The 21,617-nt window shown below is 44.0% G+C and overlaps 3 protein-coding genes across 8 annotated transcripts; all 3 read right to left on the bottom strand.

Annotated features, from left to right (window-relative positions):
• Positions 1-1,019: 1,019 nt before the first annotated feature.
• Positions 1,020-3,294, bottom strand: LOC127348910 (uncharacterized). Its single transcript, XM_051374768.2, has one exon. The coding sequence runs from the start codon at positions 3,237-3,239 to the stop codon at positions 1,512-1,514; it is 1,728 nt and encodes a 575-aa protein (XP_051230728.1). The 5' UTR covers positions 3,240-3,294; the 3' UTR covers positions 1,020-1,511.
• A 400-nt stretch (positions 3,295-3,694) lies between these two features.
• On the bottom strand, positions 3,695-8,569 carry LOC127295310 (uncharacterized). 6 transcript variants are annotated; one of them, XM_051325242.2, is made up of 6 exons: positions 8,284-8,569; positions 8,122-8,201; positions 7,976-8,026; positions 7,136-7,247; positions 5,989-6,060; positions 3,695-5,014 (listed from the first exon to the last, which is right to left on the bottom strand). In XM_051325242.2, the coding sequence occupies exons 1-5, from the start codon at positions 8,432-8,434 to the stop codon at positions 6,041-6,043; spliced, it is 414 nt and encodes a 137-aa protein (XP_051181202.1). In that variant the 5' UTR covers positions 8,435-8,569; the 3' UTR covers positions 3,695-5,014; positions 5,989-6,040. The 6 variants fall into 6 exon arrangements, with proteins under 6 accessions (XP_051181202.1, XP_051181201.1, XP_051181200.1 ...); XM_051325241.2 differs by having other exon boundaries at positions 3,695-4,409; XM_051325240.2 differs by having other exon boundaries at positions 3,695-4,409; positions 4,906-5,014; positions 5,989-7,247; positions 8,284-8,567.
• A 6,354-nt stretch (positions 8,570-14,923) lies between these two features.
• Positions 14,924-20,613, bottom strand: LOC127295313 (DNA repair protein RAD51 homolog A). The gene is made up of 9 exons (XM_051325245.2): positions 20,447-20,613; positions 17,208-17,352; positions 17,010-17,120; positions 16,820-16,911; positions 16,641-16,735; positions 16,452-16,565; positions 15,705-15,834; positions 15,376-15,497; positions 14,924-15,270 (listed from the first exon to the last, which is right to left on the bottom strand). Exons 1-9 carry the CDS (start codon positions 20,531-20,533, stop codon positions 15,147-15,149), a joined length of 1,020 nt encoding a protein of 339 aa, XP_051181205.1. The 5' UTR covers positions 20,534-20,613; the 3' UTR covers positions 14,924-15,146.
• Between the last annotated feature and the right edge of the window lie 1,004 nt (positions 20,614-21,617).

Raw genomic sequence — 21,617 nt, 5'->3', positions numbered from 1 at the left:
TGATCAAGATCATCTATCTGTAATTCTATATGTTGCGTTTGTTGGGATCCGATGAATAGAGAATACTTGTTATGTTGATTATCAAAGTTATATCTACGTGTTGTTTATGATCTTGCATGCTTTCCGTTACTAGTAGATGCTCTCGCCAAGTAGATGCTTGTAACTCCAAGAGGGAGTACTTATGCTCGATAGTGGGTTCATGCTCGCATTGACACAGGGACGATGACAGAAAGTTCTAAGGTTGTGTTGTGCTGTTGCCACTAGGGATAAAACATTGATGCTATGTCTAAGGATGTAGTTGTTGATTACATTACGCACCATACTTAATGCAATTGTCTGTTGCTTTGCAACTTAATACTGGAGGGGGTTCGGATGATAACCTGAAGGTGGACTTTTTAGGCATAGATGCAGTTGGATGGCGGTCTATGTACTTTGTCGTAATGCCCAATTAAATCTCACTATACTCATCATGATATGTATGTGCATGGTCATGCTCTCTTTATTTGTCAATTGCCCAACTGTAATTTGTTCACCCAACATGTTGTTTGTCTTATGGGAGAGACACCTCTAGTGAACTGTGGACCCCGGTCCAATTCTCTTTACTGAAATACAATCTACTGCAATACTTGTTCTACTGTTTTCTGCAAACAATCATCTTCCACACAATACGGTTAATCCTTTGTTACAGCAAGCCGGTGAGATTGACAACCTCACTGTTTCGTTGGGGCAAAGTACTTTGGTTGTGTTGTGCAGGTTCCACGTTGGCGCCAGAATCCCTGGTGTTGCGCCGCACTACATCCCGCCGCCATCAACCTTCAACGTGCTTCTTGACTCCTACTGGTTCGATAAACCTTGGTTTCTTACTGAGGGAAACTTGCTGCTGTACGCATCACACCTTTCACTTGGGGTTCCCAACGAGCGTGTGCTTTACGCGTCATCAGTTCTTCATTGAGATATAACTTATTGAGTACCTGTTTTGTTTCTATTTGCAGAAATTTAAGAGCCTTAAACGGAAAAGATGTGGTAAAGTGGCCTTTATTGCGTTCTTTTCCCCTCTGGACGAAAAGAAGCGGGAGTTGTTAGCTAGCTGTTTGACAGCTGTAACGTTGTGATTGGTTACAGATTTTCGAGTGATGGCCAAAAGGAAAACACTCGAATGCCAAATAGATAGTCCCTATTTCTATACATTTTAGGAAAACATCCTAATTCATCATCAGGTTTACAAAGGCAAAATGTGTCTACTGAAAATTACTCTACAAATATCGCAACTAGTGTTCGAAAGTTTTCGTGGTAAAACGTGTGGCTCGTCTATGTTGGTTTGCAATCAGGAGTTACACGATCACTCCAATCAAGTGCATGTTGTAGAACAATGGTACTCATCTGAAGCGACAAGAGCAGCTGGCTAATTAGAGCATCATCTCCAACATGTGCGCCATATAGGCCAGGCGCTATATAAACCGCCGATATACATCGCCGAAATATGGCGCAGTCTGTTGAAGATGTTCTTAGCACTAGTACCCTGTGTACCAACGTTTATAGTCAAACAGATCAAAAAAATTCAAGTTTGATTCTGGGTCAAGTTGAGCCTCTTCTTCTTCTTCTCCTTCTTCTTGGTCATCTTCCTTCTCTTCGACGTGGCTATGATAGTAAGGGATGGAGCTCCATGGGCTGTCGTCCAAGACACTTCGGAACCGGCTCCGGAGGAACGTGGCGGCCTCATGCGCTGCCGCCTGCTTCGCCTCCCTGGCCGATGGCCGGTGCTGCGTGAAGCTCCAGTCGTCGTATTTGCGTGTTGGTGCTGTCTTAGGGAGGGAGATGCACACAGTCACGCTTGACCCGCCTGCAACCATCGTTGTGTAGTAGTTGGGACGGTAGCTTGCTCCCAGGCAGTTGGTCAGGTCCCACAGCACCAGCTCCGCCGCCGAAAGCAGCGCCGTCCGCACCGGCGGTCCCATGGCCGTGGTGTGCGGGAAGCGCTGCACCGTCCCGACCCGCCAGGTCCCTGGCCCTGGGGACCCTGCAGGTGAGGGTTCGTATGTACGGAGGCAGCCGTTGCGCACGTCGTAGGATTGCAGCTGCCGGAAAGACCGGCGGTCGTAGGCGGCCAGCGACGACATCGACATGTTCTTTTCGTCGTCCACGAAGCAAATTTGGTTCTCTCTGATCTTGCCGCCGCCGCCCCCTGAGGAGGATGCACCGACGGCGAAAGCATCGCAGCAGGCGTCGCCGACGAAGATCGCGTGGCCGACCAAGTCCTTTACCGGCTCTGGCCGCTTGGCCGTCTCGGTCTCGCCTCCGAGGTCGAGCGTAAACACCCCGACTGCGCTGGTGAAGTGTGTGCAACCTGGCACGCGGCTTCTCCCGAAGGCCCTACCGACCATGAGCAGACTTCCATGGAGGACAACCAGATGCAGCATGTCGACGTGGACGCCAATTTTTAGCCCTTGGCCTTCTTTATACTGGGGTGGCCTCCACGGCTCATCACGTCGGAAGTCCTCATCTTGGAAGACGTGGACACGGGCTTTTGCGTCGAGCGCATGGAGTTTCCCCTCGAAGAAGATGATGTCTTGGAGCTCGAACGCCCTAGTCATGGTCCGCCAAGAGCCCCCTCGCCCTACACGGCAGACAACGATCTTACTTCTCATCCTGTAGTCGTCTTCATGCTCAACAATGGCAGCAACCGTGCAGGTGCAGCTCTTCGAGTCCGGCGCCGACGACAGGACCAACTTAACCATCGGTTGTTCCTTCCAGCGCGGCAACTTGATCCGCTCCATGGTAAAAGCGTTCAGTAGGTAGGGGCGGCGGCGGCCTGTAGGCGGCACGAGGGCGAGCCAGTCGCCGAACGAGCCTCGGCAGACGGCACCAGCGGCATCTTCCGGCAGCGGGACGCGGTGGATGGCGGCGTCGTGGAAGCTGACAAAGTGCCCAGGGGCGACGAGCCATGACATGGGTGGACGCGGATGAGCAAGCTCGGCGCCGCGCCATCCCTGGCACACGCCACGGAAGCGGACTCGATCGACGAAGGCTGGACCGAGTCGGTCGAGGATGACGCTGAGCAGGTCGTGCGGAAGTTTGGACCATGGACGGCGGTGGCGGCTCGCTCCTTTCTTGAGCGGTGCCATTATCGCCGCCTCGCGAGGCTGCCGAGGTGAGATCAGATCGGTTGAAAGAGATCTCTGGAAAGCAACTCGACTCAAATCCGTCAAATAAATAGGAGTGATCTTGCTATTATTAGACATGATATGTTTGGTTGCAATCCGCTGGTGCAGAGTCCAGTCGTGGTACGCAAGAACTCATCGCCATTTGGTTGATCCTCAACTCAAACTGATCTTTTCTTTCTGCTCTTATCGTGGTTTTCACGTATCCCCTATTCATTTTCCAAGGTTCTTTTTTTTTTGTCCTGGGTTCTATACAAGTATCGTGACTTGAGATGGTACTAGATGGACCTTGCGCGTCTTGCCGCGCCGTTTTTCTTTCCAATCGAATGACTTTTATATAATCTGGATGCTCACCGCAAAGAAAAGGGAGCAACCACAAAGAAAAGAAAGCAACCATACTCAATCCCTAGGAAAATATCACAATTACTCCATCAGATGACAGTACATTTCAACAATGATTTAAACTTTCTTGTATAGCTTTTCCATGCATCGCTCCACTATGTAAAATATTCAAAATTTTGTTGAATATGGCAACATTCATAAAATTTACTTTATTGATCTTCATAATAGCATTGGTTTACAATTCCAAGAAGAGATATATGCCCAATAATAACAAAATTGCTTTTACCTATTGTGTCTACAATCTGGATCAATGTGACCAATATGTCATTGTGTATACCAGCAGTGTACTGAATTGAAGTTTTAAGGCAACATGGTCTAGTGCAAGAAAGATAAATGGCACATTACACTTGTATGTCTGTGCCCAACAATATTTGTTACATGAAAAAATATTACAGAAGAATGAATTGAGAAGTATAAATGGATCATCATCCATCCTTATTTAAATATGGGATGGTCACACCTATAATTATAAGTGGAAGAGCAGAATCATTATGTTGATGCTCAGGACTTCAGGTTTCTCTTGCATACAACACAAGATTTGTTACCGTCAATTACTTAAAGTATAGTGAATAACTTTAACTATTCACTGAGAATAAACAGGATTGTTGAGAAACCATTACTCAGCACGATAGAAATCTGATACCTAAAGGAATTATTATTTGAAAGATTAACATATTGTAATCAGTGCCTAACACGAGGTCAGCTAGCACTAACTAAAATAAGAGGCCAGTTAACCACGAGAACACAAGTCTATCTTAAGCATGCACGACAAAACTGGTGGCTTCTGGTTTGTTCTTTTCCTTTCACTTTCAATGAATCTTGAAATATCATCATCATAGGAGACCTACACTGAAACAACAGAAATTTGTGCCGGATATCAGCAAAATTACAGCTTCACACAACCAGCCTCATGTGCAAAGCCCACTATAGTTTAGAAGAGCCACCTCATACTTACAGAATAAAAACATAAAAATAATATTAATAAATTTAATGTTCAAAATCTAAGATATGATTTTATAGATAGCAATCACACTTACTAATTTGACGCATAATCCATGAGAAAAAAAAAACAGATTTGATTCACAATGAACACTTTGGGGGCAATTCAGAAGCACCTCACAGGAACGTCATATTCGGATTTATCTTACCTGAACATAGCACTTCCGAAAAACTGAACTCGTACTAATTACGTCACAGAAAATTTGGGTGGACAAAGTAATATTTATCGCACAACTAACTTGGTGGTGGAATAGCGTAGGCAATTGAACATTTCAAACGATAAACTAACCTGGATTTGTTTTTCCTATGGTGCATAAGATTCTCAAGCAAACAAAAATGATCTTACATTGTTTTGTTAAGCACACCAGAGCCAAAGCTATTGGGCATATTTGGTTCCATAACATGATGCCCAAATGGTTTTGTGAACAGGACTTTTCCTAGATTCTGTACAATTTCTGCGAGAAGGATTCAATCAATATGAGGGAACAAATCGTTATATCTTGTCCCATGACAGCACCAAGCAAGTTAGTCCTCCATTCTTTGATGCCATCAGAAGGATGTGTCATGGCATATAGATTAAAGAATTTCTACATGGATAACATGACACTAAAAGTGAGAGGGTAATATACTATCCTTAATACATAAGTTGATTCATTGCCATGTTTGATCCAATTTTTGCAAAGCGTGGATATAGAAAATACTCTAGACTGAATTATGTTTTTGCCTGCACTTATTTCTCTTTATTTTCTCAGATTGGGAATTTGTTCAATAGGATTTGGGAAGTTCAAAATAAGTTTTTAGGCCAACATTACGTTAAGCCGCCTAGGACTAAGAAGTGATGATACAAATGCTAAAAACAAAGAAAAGTATGTACCAAATGCCTATCCAAATTCTCATCATGGTAGCCTACATTTAGAAATGATACCATATGAGATGATTAACAGCACATAACCAACTTGATAGACCCAAAAAAAAGATTTTTTATGGATAAAATCTGTAGCTAACATCACGCAACAGACCAGAAGAGAACCGGTGGACCATGTATAATTTTGCCATCATAATTATTAATGTATACTGGAAAGTCTAAGAATCTGAACATTTTGAAATTTAGTTCAAATCTAGCCGAACCTTTGTAGTGGTACCATAACCGTAAAAATTCTAGAGAGCCTTTTTGCTCGCTTAGTCATATGATTGTGCCGTCCTATTAATGCATCATGTGTTCACCTATGTATAATAGGCATATATCTACTCAAATACAAAAAGGATGTACATGAAGCTGTTAAATGAACCGTATCTCTGACATCAAACACTAACCAAAGTTGAATCAAGTTTTAGAATGACTCCACTAAACATCACACAATTACACATCACAAATCGACATGTAGAAATTTCAGTGGTTCACATCAATTTCTATAATTCAAATAAATACCTATGCTCATTGGAGGTTCCTGGAACTTGGATGCACAAGCCAAACGTCATGCCTACCTGCCTAGTGCTTCACCTGGAAGCAGTAAACACTAATCAGCAGCATAGACTGCACAAAACAAACTGACTCCAAACCTGTAGCTATACCATCACTGAGTAAACCGAATCATGCAACACTCCAAATCTGTAGCTCTACCATGCACAGAGAAAACTGAATCATGCAACATATCAACCTGTCACACACCAGCACACGCCAGTGCAAAAAAGCCAGATTTTCCATCCATTACGAACAACTAAACCTTCATACTATAGAGGTAAGGCATACGACTCCAGAATTGACATTACTCATCTCTGATCTAATTAATGCAGCAAAGTTTGTAGAATGTTTTTAACTTATGAAACCTGATTCTATTTTGCATGATGAGATAGAGGTAAGTGTACTGAAAACGCTAGGCTGGTTGGATGCTCAAAATCCTTATGGTAGCTAAAACATTCATATGTGACACCTATTGTCTCACTACATGTACTTCCCAAATTCTATTAGAATGGCGTCTAACATCAGTGCTGCATTGAGAAGCACTAAGCAACTAACAAACTGTTGTTTCAAGAAAATACAATACCTAATCGTCAGCTGGTGATGCAATTCATATGAATAAAAAACACTGTCTCAATCACATACCAGAATTATCAGATACAGAGAAAGGCTAGCTTAATTACTCCTTTTTTTTCTTCCCTCTGATTGGTTTGTACACAGAGCCTTCTTTGTACATCCTTTAGTGTAAACTTCAAATGGGTAACACCTAAACCTAAAAGGTAAGCCTGCATTAGGCAAAACCGATTTACGGTAAATCAGACATTAGCCACCGCTGCAATCACAAACAGCCATGCACCCATGGACATGAAACTGAAGAAACGTCCAACCAAATACAGGGTTCATGTTGGCTCCAGGCACTCAAATCCCCAACCCGTCAACCTAAATCCCTAGAAAGCATGCCCATGCGCGCACAAAAAACAGTAAGCACGGCAAAGTAGCGCCGCCGGCAGAAACGACAGCAAAATGCGACCCCAAATCGCTGAATTTGCAGGAATCACACCCTGAAGTGGGGCACCAACGCGATTTTTTTACAGAGAATGCAAGAGAGGAAATGAACCAGCGAGGAGAAGCAGGCGGCACGGAGAAGACGGGACGCCACCTCCGCGCCACCCAAAGCCGCACGCACCGCCGCAGCCAAGCCAATGAAGGACACCGCTGAGCGAATCGACCTGCCACCGCAACCAAAGAAAGAGCCCCCGTCAAAACAAGCCCCGGAAAATACGTAAGATACTGAGACAGTAAATGCAGTAATGCGAGAAGTTTAAGCAATTTCAGATTTAGAATCTTAGTTATAAAATCACGTAATTCGGGGGCAAATTACGATCATATAATAGAATAACATAAACGACCTCTGATGCTATCAACGAAAGAAGAAAAAAAACCTAGTGCATTACATAGAACACAAGTTTCTACACTAAATGGATGATAAAAAAAAAATGGACGAATATCGTATATATACAATCTCTGAAGTGCATCAGAGCAGTTGACAACATTACTGGGAAGTTAAATGCACTACACATTCCAATCATTTCATTAAACATCAGATCATTTTGACAGAATAACATAAACGACCTTTGATGCTATTGTATGCAAGCAACGAAAGAAAAGGCAAATACCCCGGCTATTTATAGCAAAGTTTATACACTACTGTTAATGGATAATCAAAAAATGATGAATTGTGCGCATAGACAATCTCTAAAGTGCATCAGGGCACCAGACAACATTAGTGCGAAGATAAATGCACTATAAATTCCACTCATTTCATTAGACAATAAAAAATAATTAGACAGGAAAATACTCCAACGAACCTAAATAGAACCAGCATATATATGATCCCATGCCCATATTAAGAACAGTACCAAAGAAAACCAAGATCGGCCTAGTATCGACTTCTCACATTGGTACCAAAGGGGGCGACGGGTGGATCAATGTCAAAGCGCTTCTTCACCTGAAAAACCACTGCCAGATCGAGAAATCAGAACCCATTTCCAGGGCCAAACACAAACCCCAAATTTACAAACCCCAAATCACAATCCATCTCACCTGGAGCTTCGCCTCCAGCTCCTCGCGCTCATGCCCCATGGCCATGGGCACGATGTACTCTACAGTCAGCGGTTTCTCCCCTGGAACACGTCAATCCACCAACCGATCAGCGACGGGAGCCGCCCGGAAAATGAAATCCGACGAGGGAGAAGAGGGCCTTACCTGAGAGGAGCCTAGTGTTGCGGCGGAAGGCGGCGGGCGCCGTGGAGAAGGGAGCAGTTCGGGCGGTGACGGGGCTGGGGGCCGCGCTGGTTCCGGCTGCAGCGCGATGGAGGTCCGGGGCGAGGGTTTGGATGCGGCGTGGGTGTGTCATGACTCATGTGTGCGTGTGCTCTCAGGTCGTGGCGGCGGCCTCGGGGAAAAGGGAATACGATCCACAGCTGTGGGACCCGCGAAAGGGATGGACAGAGCGTCCACGAGCGCCCGCAACCCTGGGAGCTTAGTGCTCTTTAGGGATCTCTTTTTTTAACACAAGATGGTGTCTCAAACATCCTAATTTTAGCTTGTTGTCCGTACTCATTGATCAAATTTAGTCACACCAAACATTATCACCTTCATAACAGAGTGTGCATCGATTTTAACTCAGGGAAATTAGGATCCATATGAGATAACTCACAACGGCCCGATGTTACATTACATCTACATGATTGCACGCATTCTTTCATCTGAAGTGACACTTTTATATAGACTCGAAATACTACATTGCAAAGGTTACATGCATATTTTAGTCTCATAAAAACCTTTTATGTGGAATGGAAGTATCAACCAAGGGGCTAAATTATGTCAGCAATATACAACCCCTTAGACTTATTAAAAGAATAATGATACCAATAAGTTAATATTGGTGATCTACAAAAAATCAGACTAAAGTTTCACAGATACACCAGAAGGAAAGAAATGAACTTGCCTGGTCCCTATCATATCATGGAAGCTTCCTCCAGCAAAAGTATGGACTAATGATCAGTATTATAAGCTCTGGCATAAGCCAAATTCTCTAATACATCAGCACAATTTAATTCAAACCTAAAATACAGTATTCACTTGTTTAGTAATCAATTTCATGTTAGCACAAAGTAATCGCTGCAACCAAGGTGAGACATGTCTGCTATCTGGAGGAGCCTCTGTGGTCTGAATGTCCCCTCTGCGTCAATGTACAGAGCCTTTCCTTCACCACCACCTTGGTCCAATGGAAGCAGAAATATATCACATTAACATAATTCAGGTGGCATCTTTCAATCTGCGTGCAGAGAACCTGTGCACTTTTACAACTATTAATAGGTTAATTCCAATAAATATAATAAAGTAACAATGTAATAAGGATTTTAGTACAATAAATTAGAAAGTTAATGTATGCATTTTACATGTATCAAGGCTATGGCGTGCAGAGAGGGCTTGGCGATGGTGGCTAAACTTCTGATGCAACGGATCAGGGTGGCTTCCGATTGCCTGAATGCTATTCGCAGCATTGGGGGTGAGGGAAAAGGTTCGTATAGCCACATAGTTCATGAGATGTGGTGTTTTGGAACATGGGAGCATATGCTCCCTCTATTTTGAATTTCATCTTACACATATTTGGAATTTCAAAAAAATTGAAATGAAAAATTTGCACGTACATCTTCACGTGCTACACGCTCACAAAGTTGTTTCATAAACAATGGATTTGTCATGTAACGTGTGTAAAAAAGAGAAAACTCAGTCCTAAAAATAATGTTTTTTACAAGATAATTTTTCTCTTTTTTACATAGACCATAAAAAATATTGTTTTTTCGTGAAACTTGACAAATGCACATATATTATGAAGATGTACATGTAGAATTTTTCGTCAAAAATTTTCGACAACTCGAAATATAATTTTTTTGTATAGGGAGCATACGCACCCGGGAGCCGAATTGAATTTCCGCTACACACCTAACAAGTGGACAACGTGAGGGCATAAATACACTACAGTTCCTTTTTAACTTGTAACACCAGACTTCTATTAGTGGATCTGGCTCGAAACTATTCCTCGAGTGGAGACAACAATTCCCATGTACCAGATGTTGATATTTAAAGTTGTGTCGGCCATCTTACATTTCAATTCTATAAACGATGTTTTCTCATGTCGATGGGCTAGTCTCATGCTTGACCAACCATGCACCTCACTTTCCAATGCTATGCAATACAACCTCCGTTCCAAAGTTTAAGGCATGTATTTTTCCTGAAAAGTCAAATTAAATAAAGTTGGATAAAAAAATTAGAAAAATCTATCAACAAATATGATATTTTATACAAACCATATGAAATATATTTCATTATCTATCTAATGATGTTGATTTTTTATTTTGCATGTTAATGATTTTTTGTAAAAACTTAGTCAAACTTAACATAGTTTGACTTCCTAAAAATAATATAAGCCTTAGGGTTTGAAATGGAGGTAGTATATGCTAGCTCACGTGAGTGGGACATTCTCATGCTTGACCAACCATACTCCAATGGTTGTCGCCACTCTTTGTCTACATGCACGTGAGACTAGACATGAATACATTCATGGTTACAACATTTTTTTACTTTGAAAAACAATAATGATAGATCTTGCAGCAAAAAACAACAACGTATGTAACATCGTTTAGCAATATTCTCCTATGAATATGTAACAACTAGCGAAGTGTAGCAAAAGTTGTGTAACATTTGGATCACACCAATGTAGCAAAAAAAAACAGTGTATGCAACAAGTCACATGGTTGTGGAAAAAATGTTGGTAAGGTGTGTCACTGCCTGTAACATAAAAAAAAAACTTATCCAACATACATGCTTGCAACATTGGAAAATGACCAGGGGATGTGCTGATTCACCGATATGCTCAATAATGTTGATTCACAGATATGCGCCTGATGAAGATGGGGTTAACAAGAACAGTCAAACTGATGATCCTGAACCCAACCGACGTTGCTTTTAGCACCGGTATATGCACAAAACTGCCATGAATATACCACGCACGCGATGGAAAGAATAGAAACACAATGCTGACAATTAGGGACTAAAATAATAACGGTAGGAGCAACCACAAGCCCTTAAACATTGCGAGCTTAGAGCTCTTTAGAGATGTATGGCTATGCCTTCCGCTCAGTGGCGGAGCTATGTGCAAGTCAGGGGATGTCCCCTCCCCCCCCATCCCAAAATATTTTAGCCCAAAATCACTTCATATTTAATAAATTTTGACTAAAATAACCTATATTTGGTCCATCCCCCCTCCCCCCTCCCCCCACACACGCACACGCACACACAATAGTGACCCAAACCTCTTTTGTACCCCATTTGTACCCCTAGCTATTTGGCCCAACCTCTGCTACTTCCCATCAAACAAGGATAAGATGACTCAAAACCGCACGATTTCTCGAGCAGTGACATGACCGGTGAAGTGGACAATCCAGATGGCCGAGCAAATCCCTGAATCGCAAGAAGATTTCTATACATTTGACGAGAACACTGTAATTCTACAAAACCATGGTGGCAACAATTTGAAGCTTTTCTGGTAAGGAATATGTTGGATCTACAATCACGAGATGCTCGATCTCTCCAATCAAGCGCATGTTGTAGAGCAAACAAAAAAATGCAGTTTTTTTTTTTGTGAAAACATCCACTGATGTATTAATAATCATCAACAAAAATACAAAAGATCTGAAGAATAATAAAAACTACAAATAGGTCTTCATACCACCTAACACACCGGCATGAGCCAAAGGCGCGTCGTCATCCTTGTCCCTCCATCACCGGAGCTAGCCAAAACTTTTGGTAGTAGACGTTGTGGTGTAGACAGACGGAAAATCATCGTGCTAAGGTCCCAAAAGATCAGCGCATCAGAGTAGCAACGTTCGTCAAAGATGACAAACGCAGAGCCTGGCCTGAAACCCCACCAAGAAACACAAAATCGGAAAATTTGTCGGACACACAACTTCACGTGCCCTCCAGAGCGAGGATAGTGTAGAGAGGACCATTGAATCAAAGGCATACAAGCATTGGTGTCGTCGGGGCTCAGGCACGCTGCATGCGCCTCGGGAACCCTGGATAGGGGCCAAGGTCGATGTTTAAATTATTTGTTGTTGTTGGTGTGTCATCTATAGAGGGAAGGGTTTATGAGTCAGATAGGGTTGTGATTGAAGTCGACAGACATGGGTGAGGTCGAACTTGAAAACGGTCTCAGATCCCTCTTTTACGAGTTTCTTGCCATGTTGAGATGCATTTCTTAAGGTTGGTACCTTTTAGGTACTTGCGTGAGTTTTTGTATATGCATCCGTAATCGGGCGTACACACGTATGTACACACATGTTCTATATTGCGCACATGTACCCATGTTCTATACCGCTGACTCAGCATATATCCCAAAGTAAATAAAGAAAAAATTATACTCCCTCTGTTCCATTCTATAGTGCCTATAGTTTTTTGGCACGGAAATTAGCGCAAGAGTATTTTTTACACAAGACCCCTAGCTGAACGATTTGAGATCAATGTAAAATTTGGGAAATCCATGTCTTCCTAACTTACCATAACACATTTGGGAGCTGAACGATTTGGGTGCTGAATGGGGAGGGGGTAATTGAAAAAATCTAAGCTAAAACCTTATATTGTGAAACAAATGCCAAAAATCTATAGGCACTATAAAAAGGAACAGGGGGAGTATAAAATAAGAAACGAGCTGCCTACAAAAGAGCAGAGTCCACCACACCTCCAAGGTCTGAAAGGTAATCGAAGGCGGGGAATGCGGCTGCTCTGGCGGAGGGGGCAGAAACCCTAGCCGCCTTGGGATGCCTTTTTTTCCCCTCTCCCTCTCCTGATAGTCTGATACCGGTTCTGTATGAGCGTTTAGCCCATCCAAAAATGCAGCTGGATAATTACCAGCCGTACCAATGTTTGTAGTCAAATAAGTCTGAGTCTGACTCTGAGTCGGAGACTGAGTCTGAGTGGGCCTCTTCTTCTTCCTCCTCCTCATCAACGTAGCTATGATAGTAAGGGATGGAGCTCCACGGGCTGTCGTCCAAGACGCTGCGGAACCGGCTCCGGAGGAACGTGACGGCCTCGTGCGCCGCCGCCTGTCTCGCCTCCCTGGCCGATGGCCGGCGCTGCGTGAAACTCCAGTGGTTGTATTTGAATACTGATTTTGTTTTACTTTTAGGGATGGAGATCCGCACGGTCACGCCTGACCTGCCTGGTTTGCGGCTCTTGTGGGTTGCGTAGGAGGGCCGTCTGATTGCTCCCAGGCAGCTGGCCACGTCCTGCAGCTGCCGCTCCTCCCACGAATCCGCCTCGCGCGGCGGCAGTTCCATGGCGCTCTTGTGCGGGAAGCGTTGTGCCGTCACGCACCGCCATGTCCCATATGATGGTTTTGGTGGCTCGTATGTACGGATGCAGTCCTTTTGCACGTCGTAGGATTGCAGCTGCCGGAAAAGCGGCCGGCAGCCGTAGGCTGCCAGCGACGACACGTTCTTCTCGTCGTCGACGAAGCAAATCTGGTTCTCTCTGATCTTGCCGCTACCTGAGGAGGAGGATGCGTCGACGGGGAAAGCGTCACAGCATGCGTCGCCGACGAAGACCGCGTGCCCGCCAAAGTCCTTGACCGGCTCCAGCGTCTTGCCGCCGAGAGCGAACACCCCGACATTGGAGGTGAAGTGTGTGCAGCCGGGCACGCGGTTTCTCCCGAAGGCCCTGCCGATCACGCGCAGCCTCCCTTGGAGGACAACCAGGTGCAGCTTGGCGTCGTCAAAGTACAAGCGCTGCGGTTCATTGTCATACTTGGGTGGCCAGCACGGCTTATTGCGTTGGAGGTCGCCATCTTGGAAGACGTGGACGCGGGCGTTTGCGTCCACCGCATGGAGTTTCCCCTCGAAGAAGATGATGTCGTGGAGCTCGAACGTCCTGGTGATGGTCCGCCAGGAGCCCCCTCCTATACCTACACGGCAGACGATGATCTTGCTTGCCATTCCATAGTTGCCGTCGTCGTCGTCATTGTAAAGGATGGCAGCAACTGTGCAGCTCTTCGAGTCCGGCGCCGACGACAGCGCGAACTTAACCATCGGCTTTTTCTTCCGCGCCGGCAGCGTGATCCGCTCCATGGTAAAAGCGTTGAGTAGGAAGGGGCGGCCTGTGGGCGGCACGAGGGCGAGCCAGTCTCCGAACGAGCCTCGGCAGACGGCAGCAGCGGCATCTTCGGGCAGCCTGACGCGGTGGATGGCGGCGTCGTGCAGGCTGACGCAGTGCCCTGGGGCGACGAGCCATGGCATGGGTGGACGCGGATGAGCAAGCTCGGCGGCGCGCCATGCCTGGCACACGCCGCGGAAGCGGACGCGGTCGCCGAAGGCCGGAGTGAGCCGGTCCAGGATGACGCTGAGCAGGTCGTCCGGAAGTTCGGACCATGGACGGCGGTGCCGCCTCGCTCGTTTCTTGGCCGGTGGCATGATATGAGCACCGGACGGGATTATCGCCGCCACGCGAGGCGACAGATTGAAAGAGATCTTGGAAAGCAACTCAACTCGGCGACAGATTCAAAGAGATCTTGTAAAGCAACTCAACTCAAATCCATCAAATAAATACGAGTAATCTTGCTCGTGTTAGACATGATATGTTTGATTGGAATCCGCTGGTGCAGACCCCAGTCGTGATACGCAACAACTCGTCGTCATTTGGTTCAATCTGAACTCAAATTGATCTGGTCTTTCTGCTCTGGCCGTAGTTTTCACGTAATCCATTGTTCATTGTCCTATAGGTTTCATTCATTCAAATGCATGTCGTGCCTTGTGATGGTATCTCAAACATTGCAAGACAAACCGGGTACAAACGCAAATCAACTATAGAATTGATTCAATATTTGTAGCATGCGTTACATTACATACATGCAAACGCGAGAAACAGCCCTCTTCTATACAACAGCCACACTCTACAACCTCACAGATGTGTGCATCCTCCAATCTATGGAAACAAAAAAGGAGGAGCAAATAGGATGGTGACCAGGCAATCAGCACGCCCAGCAACGGATCTGAAAATGAGATACCATATCAGTCCTTCACATCCCCGACGCCTTCCGAAGACAACTGAAACCTTGCTTCGGCTTCAGCCAGGCAAGGGGAGCTTATTACTTTACAGATTCGCTCCTCTCCTCTTCCCTTGCGAAGAGCAAGCCTGATACCACAAAGTATTGACATGTCAGTAAAAAGAAAGCTCATTAGCTACTACAGGGCACAAAGTTGCAATAGAATTATCAGACTATTTAACTCCGAAAGGAACCTTGTTGTGGAAGCATGTGCCATGATGTTCCCGCCGATAGGCTTGACCTGTGGCCCAGCAAACATCGCAGACCCATCCACTTGTGCCACTACTTGATTGGTGATAACCACAGCAACTCCAAACTGCAGCAGCAAGCAATTAATCAAGCTTCAGCACACCAAAACACATTCACATGGGTTGTTTAATCAACTGATGTAAATATAAAGAACATGCTCCTTTATCAAGATAGGCTGTTGATAAGTGTAAACACCACCTTAATGAATCCTGAGACATAATCAAAGACTTCAAAATTCAGGATATGTTGACAATTAAGAGAATAACTTCCTGACCTCGTCTGCTAACTTCTGAAGGCTCCTCAGAAACTTAGCCATATGCATTTGCCTTGCTGATAGCTCCCCTCTACCTGAGAAATCAGTTCTGTACAGAGCTGTGGCACTGTCTACAATCATGAGAGCAAATCTGCACATGTAGATTTTAAAAATTAGAAATCAGTTGCTACTTGCTATTAGTCTGAAAAATAAACATACATTCAAATTCAGTATACAATAGACAGGCTATTTGTCTGAAGAATATGCAGCAAATAAACATGATGTGTAAGCAGAACTAAATACAAGTAACATTTGAAAAACATAGAAGGTGACAATAGAAATTTTAGCTTGTTGTCCGTACTCCTTGATCAAATTTAGTCACATCAAACATTATTACCTTCATAACAGAGTGTGTATTGATTTTAACCCAGGGAAATTAGGATCTTTTCAACCTATGCATATGAGATAACTCACAATGGCCCGATGTTAACATTACATCTACATGATTGCACGCATTCTTTCATCTGAAGTGACACTTTTATATAGACTCGAAGTACTACATTGCAAAGGTTACATGCATATTTTAGTCTCATAAAAACCTTTTATATAGAATGGAAGTATCAACCAAGGGGCTAAATTATGCCAGCAATATACAACCCCTTAGACTTATTAAAAGAATAATGATACCAATAAGTTAATATTGGTGATCTACAAAAAAATCAGACTTTAGTTTCATAGATACACCCAGAAGGAAAGAAATGAACTTGCCTGGTCTCTATCATCATGGAAGCTGCCTCCAGCAAAAGTCTGGACTGATGATCGGTATTATAAGCTCTTGCATAAGCCACATTCTCTAATACATCAGCACCATTTAATCCAAACCTAAAATACAGTATTCACTTGTTTAGTAATCAATTTCATGTTAGCACAAAGTAATCGCTGCAACCAAGGTGAGACCTGTCTGCTATCTGGAGGAGCCTCTGTGGTCTGAATGTCCCCTCTGCATCAATGTACAGAGCCTTTCCTTCACCACCACCTTGGTCCAATGGAAGCTGAAATATATCACATTAACATATCATGAGATTAACAACAAGATTCAGGTGGCAATGCAAAAAATGTCGTAAATAAAATCTCACCTGACATGTAACACATAGGGTGTGGCACAACTGAGTCTTTCCTGAGCGGAACTCACCATATAACTCTGTGATAGATCCTGTTTCTATTCCCCCTGTTGAAGGTAAGTCAGAACAAATACTGAATGATCACAAGTCACTAAAAAAAATTCGGCGGAAAAGGGGAAAGGCGTGAAAGCTGACAACACATTACCCTCCAATATCTTATCAAGCTCTCTTGATCCAGTTGTAACTTGAATGATCTCTAGCCTCTGTGCATGTAGTTGGCTGGCACTTGTAAATCCCAGTGGAACAAGCTTCGATGCTGCAAAAAAATTGTAGACAGTAAGGATGTTATTGTACACAACAGAGATTCCATGCAAAATACAACTTCGGCTTCATGATTACTTGCCTGCTTCAATTATCTTGTCAACTTTGGCCTCACTGATTCCTTTGATTTGCAAAAGATCTTTCCTTGGAGTGTAAGCCACAGACTCCACTGTGTGGAGACCAGCATCTTTGAGCTTTTTGACATCTAATGCAGCTATTCCAGATGCCTTGACAGCAAAAGGACAGTGTTAATGAAAACATTTGCTGACAAGAAAAGGGTACTAGTCACAGCTAAAAGCTTATTAGATAACAATGAAGATGTGAGGATCAAAAGCACCTAAACCATCTTACAAGTTATAACAGCCTTGGCTCATCCTCATAAGCCACATTGACAAACAGAATATCATAAAAAAGCTATTCCTACTACAGCTTCTTGAAAAACTTCTAATATTATTATTAAGCAATGCATATACCATTTGGTCAAGGTACTCATTTCGACATAGTGCTGATATAGGAGAATGACAAGCCAGGCGCATATGAAATATTTTAGTCTTTGGTACATTCACATGTGCAGTAACATAATTTGAGGAAATTACTGCTCATATAGGAATCTGGAATAGCTGTGAATGACTGTTCAAACTACTGCTCATAATTTGAGGAAATTACTATTCAAGCACATATGAAATAGTACAGTTTCAAGCACATATGAAATAGTACTGTTCAAACTACTGCTCAAACTACTGCTCATAATTTGAGGAAATTACTATTTCATTACTGCTCATATAGGAATCTGGAATAGCTATTCCAGATGCCTTGAATGTTTCATATGCGCCTGTGAATGACAAGTCAAGCACATATGAAATAGTACAGTTTGTTATTCCAGGAAAAAAGCTTTGTTAAACACTACATCACAAAAAGCTATTCCTAGTACAGCTTTTGAGGAAATTATAGTATTATAAACCATGTATTCCGTTTGGAACAAGATACAATATTCAGATAACAAGGTATTCATTTCAAACTACTGCTCATATAGGAATATGAGTATATGACAAGTCAAGCACATATGAAATATTTTAGTCTTTGGTACATTCACGTGTGCAATAACATAGTGATTTGGAACAACCCGTGCTAAGATAAATTTGCATAGAAGACAGCGGATGGTGACTTGTTGGTACATTTTCCAAGCGTTTTTTAGATGCAAGAACCCAATAATCCACTGGAGATCGAAATCATGATGCACAATCGATTAGAGGTTGACGTGTATTGAAACTATGAACAGAACCCGCATCTGTAAGAACAAATGCCCCCAAAAGGACCAAAGCAAGAATACTCCTCCTCAACCGGAACGAATCAAGAACTTAGCGTTCTGTGACCCAGAATACGCAAAACAACCGCAATAGACATGGAACACAGTCAAAGCACCCTGTCATCTCAACAGCAAGCGCGGCGGAAATTCCAAGAAATGTTTTTACATGAAGCCATTTAGGGAGAAAATCAAAAGCATACCTAAACCATCTTATAAGTTATAACAGCCTTGGCTCATCCTCATAAGCCCCTTTGACAAATAGAATATCACAAAAAAGCTGTTCCTACTATAGCTTCTTGAAGAAATTATAATATTAAGAATGCATACCGTTTGGTCAACATTTGCTACACTTTTCGGTTAACAAGATACAACGTTCAGATAACAAGGTCGAGGTACTCATTTCGACATACTGCTCATATAGGAGGATGACACGCCAGGGGCATGTGAAATATTTTAGTCTTTGGTACATTCACATGTGCAGGAGTAATAATTTGCAACAACTCCTGCTAAGGGTAATTTTGCAAGGAAGACAGCAGAATAGCAGATGCTGACTTGTTCCTACATTTTTCAATTAAGGTACTTAGGTACTTTGACAAAACAGAACATCACAAAAAGCTATTACTAGTACAGCTTCTTGAGGAAATAATAGTGCTTCCTCCCTCCGGAAATACTCGTTGCAGATTTGTCTAGATTCTCAAGTAACTACACACTAAATCATGCATTTCCGGATGGAGGGAGTATTAAACCATGCATTCCGTTTGGTGAATGGTTACTACATTTTTCCAGTTAACGAGATACAATATTCATATTCAGATAACAAGGTATTCATTTCGAACTACTGCTCATATAGGAATATGACAAGTCAAGCGCATATGAAATATTTTAGTCTTTGGTACATTCACGTGTGCAATAACATAGTGATTTGCAACAACCCGTACTAAGAGCAATTTGCATAGAAGACAGCGGATGGTGACTTGTGGGTACATTTTCCAAGCCATTTTTAGATGCAAGAACCCAATAATCCACTGGAGATGGTAATCATGATGCAAAATCGAGACAACAGCCTCTACGTAGAGGTTGACGTGTATTGAAACTATGAACAGAAGCCGCATCTGTAAGAACAAATGCCCCCAAAAGGATCAAAGCAAGAATCCTCCGCCTAAACTGGAACGAATCAAGAACTTAGCGTTCTGGGGCCCAGAATACGTAAAACAACCGCAATAGACATATAACGCAGGCCAAGCACCATGTCATCTGAACAGTAAGAGCAGCGGAGATTCCAAGAAATGTTTTTACCTGAAGCCATTTAGGGAGAAAATCGAATCAAGAACCTGGGTTCTGTGACAAAGAATATGTAGAACCACCTAAACCCTAATCGTGGCACCAAAACTCGGAACAGAAACCATTTCAATTCGCCCACGGGAGTACTGGAAAGTCAAGAGATGCGCTGCATTGTCGCAATTTGGGGGCGGCAAGAACCGAATCATGAACCAGCGGCTCTTCCCCCAAGATTCTAGCTCTGCAGCCCAAGAACCTAGCAGCAACCCTAAGCCGAGGCAACCTCCACGCGGGCAGGAAACCCGAAGAAACGTTCTTACTTGCGGTATTTAGGGAGAAAAACCTCAGGAACGAATCAATAACCTGGGCTCGTGTGACCAAGAATCTGCAGAAACAACTTCAAATCCTAATCGCGGCGCCAAAACTTGGAACGGAAACGATTTCAATTCGCCCACGAGAGGACCGGAAACTAAAGAAATGCGCGACATTTGGGGGGGGGGGGGGGGGGGGCAAGAACCGAATCAAGAATCTGCGGCTCTTCCCCCACAAGAATCCAAGAACCCTGCACCCCAAGAACCTAGCAGCGACCTCGAATCGAGACGAACCCGGACCAATCGTCCTCCGCGCGGACAGGGAACCCCAATAGGTCTCGACCGTGAGGACGACATCTGGGGGAGAAGTAGCGGACGGGGGGAGATTCGGCTAGGGTTTCGATGGGGTGGGGCAGGCGGTAGTACCTGGAGGTGCTCGATGGGGAAGGGCCCGTGCTCCACCTCCTCCTGCTCCGCCGCCGCCGTCTTCTGCTGCGCCGCCGTCGCCGCCATCGGTCCAACTCGCGGCGAGCGAGAGAGAGAAGGGAGATGGGGGAAGGCTTGCTTGGGAAGGAAATGGGGAGGGCGCCAAGGCGGAGACGGTGGGAGAGGCTTTTATTGGAACTTCTCTAAGCCTATAATGGGCCTGAACGGGCCCAGGCCCAGCTAGGTGGGTCCAGCATGGACCTAAACAAAGACTTATGCCATCTCCAACGCTGCGACCTAAATGGACGCCCGCACGTCCGTTTGCGTCCGTTTGGGTAGGCGCGTGGACGCGCGGATAGTGGTCGGTGTCCGTCCGGCATTTTGGATCACGCGCTGCACCCAACGCGGTCAGATATGGGTCACGCTCATAGAATTTGGCATTTGGCCTTTAAATTCAATATAAGGCATATAAAATTAATAAAAATATATAAATAAGTTTAAATGATCAAGATTTATTACATAAAATTGTTGTCCACCTATTAAATGACAAAGTACTTATTCAAAAAAATGTAAAATGTTACAAATGACCTAGGCATTGTTTTCTTCGTCGTTGTTGTTGTTTGCAACATTGTTGCCAACATCCGTTCATATGTGCTCAACCAAATCAGCATGCAGCTGGTTGTGAACCGTTTGATCTCGAATTTCGTGATGCACATGGAGGATATCCTGGAATGAAGCCAGACCACCTTGAGGAGCAACCAACTCTCCCTGGCTTTCCCAATCATTATCAAACAGTGAATCGTCCCGCTCTACCTCAACAATCATGTTATGCATGATTACACAAGCGGTCATCACCTCCCACAGAGTTTGCACACTCCATGCTCTAGCAGGGTGTCTGACGATAGCCCAACGAGCTTGGAGGATGCCAAACGCCCGCTCGACATCTTTCCGGGCCGCCTCTTGCTCTTTGGCAAACTTTGCCTCCTGCTCTGAATTGGGACTACTGATTGTCTTCACGAGTGTAGCCCAAGGTGAATATATACCATCAGCAAAGTAGTATCCCTTGTTGTAGTGGTGGTCATTGATCTCAAAATCCACATTAGGGGACTGACCGTGCGCATCAAACACCGGAGAGCGTTGCAGCACATTGATGTCATTGTGCGACCCGGCC

This window comes from Lolium perenne, chromosome 4, assembly GCF_019359855.2.
Source record: "Lolium perenne isolate Kyuss_39 chromosome 4, Kyuss_2.0, whole genome shotgun sequence".
Taxonomy (NCBI): domain Eukaryota; kingdom Viridiplantae; phylum Streptophyta; class Magnoliopsida; order Poales; family Poaceae; genus Lolium; species Lolium perenne.
This window is presented reverse-complemented; position numbering and strand designations above follow the sequence as displayed.

Excerpts from the sequence above, each read along its gene's own strand:
- LOC127295313 (XM_051325245.2), bottom strand. The coding sequence starts at position 20,533 with ATGGCGGCGACGGCGGCGCAGCAGAAGACGGCGGCGGCGGAGCAGGAG. Across the intron at positions 16,912-17,009 it reads GCTTGATAAGATATTGGAGG|GGGGAATAGAAACAGGATCT; the intron begins GTAATGTGTTGT and ends TACCTTCAACAG. Across the intron at positions 16,566-16,640 it reads CTCCTCCAGATAGCAGACAG|GTTTGGATTAAATGGTGCTG; the intron begins GTCTCACCTTGG and ends ACTGTATTTTAG.
- LOC127348910 (XM_051374768.2), bottom strand. The coding sequence starts at position 3,239 with ATGTCTAATAATAGCAAGATCACTCCTATTTATTTGACGGATTTGAGT.
- LOC127295310 (XM_051325238.2), bottom strand. The coding sequence starts at position 8,434 with ATGACACACCCACGCCGCATCCAAACCCTCGCCCCGGACCTCCATCGC. Across the intron at positions 8,027-8,121 it reads AGCTGGAGGCGAAGCTCCAG|GTGAAGAAGCGCTTTGACAT; the intron begins GTGAGATGGATT and ends GTGGTTTTTCAG. Across the intron at positions 7,248-7,975 it reads TCGCCCCCTTTGGTACCAAT|GTCGATTCGCTCAGCGGTGT; the intron begins GTGAGAAGTCGA and ends TTGCGGTGGCAG.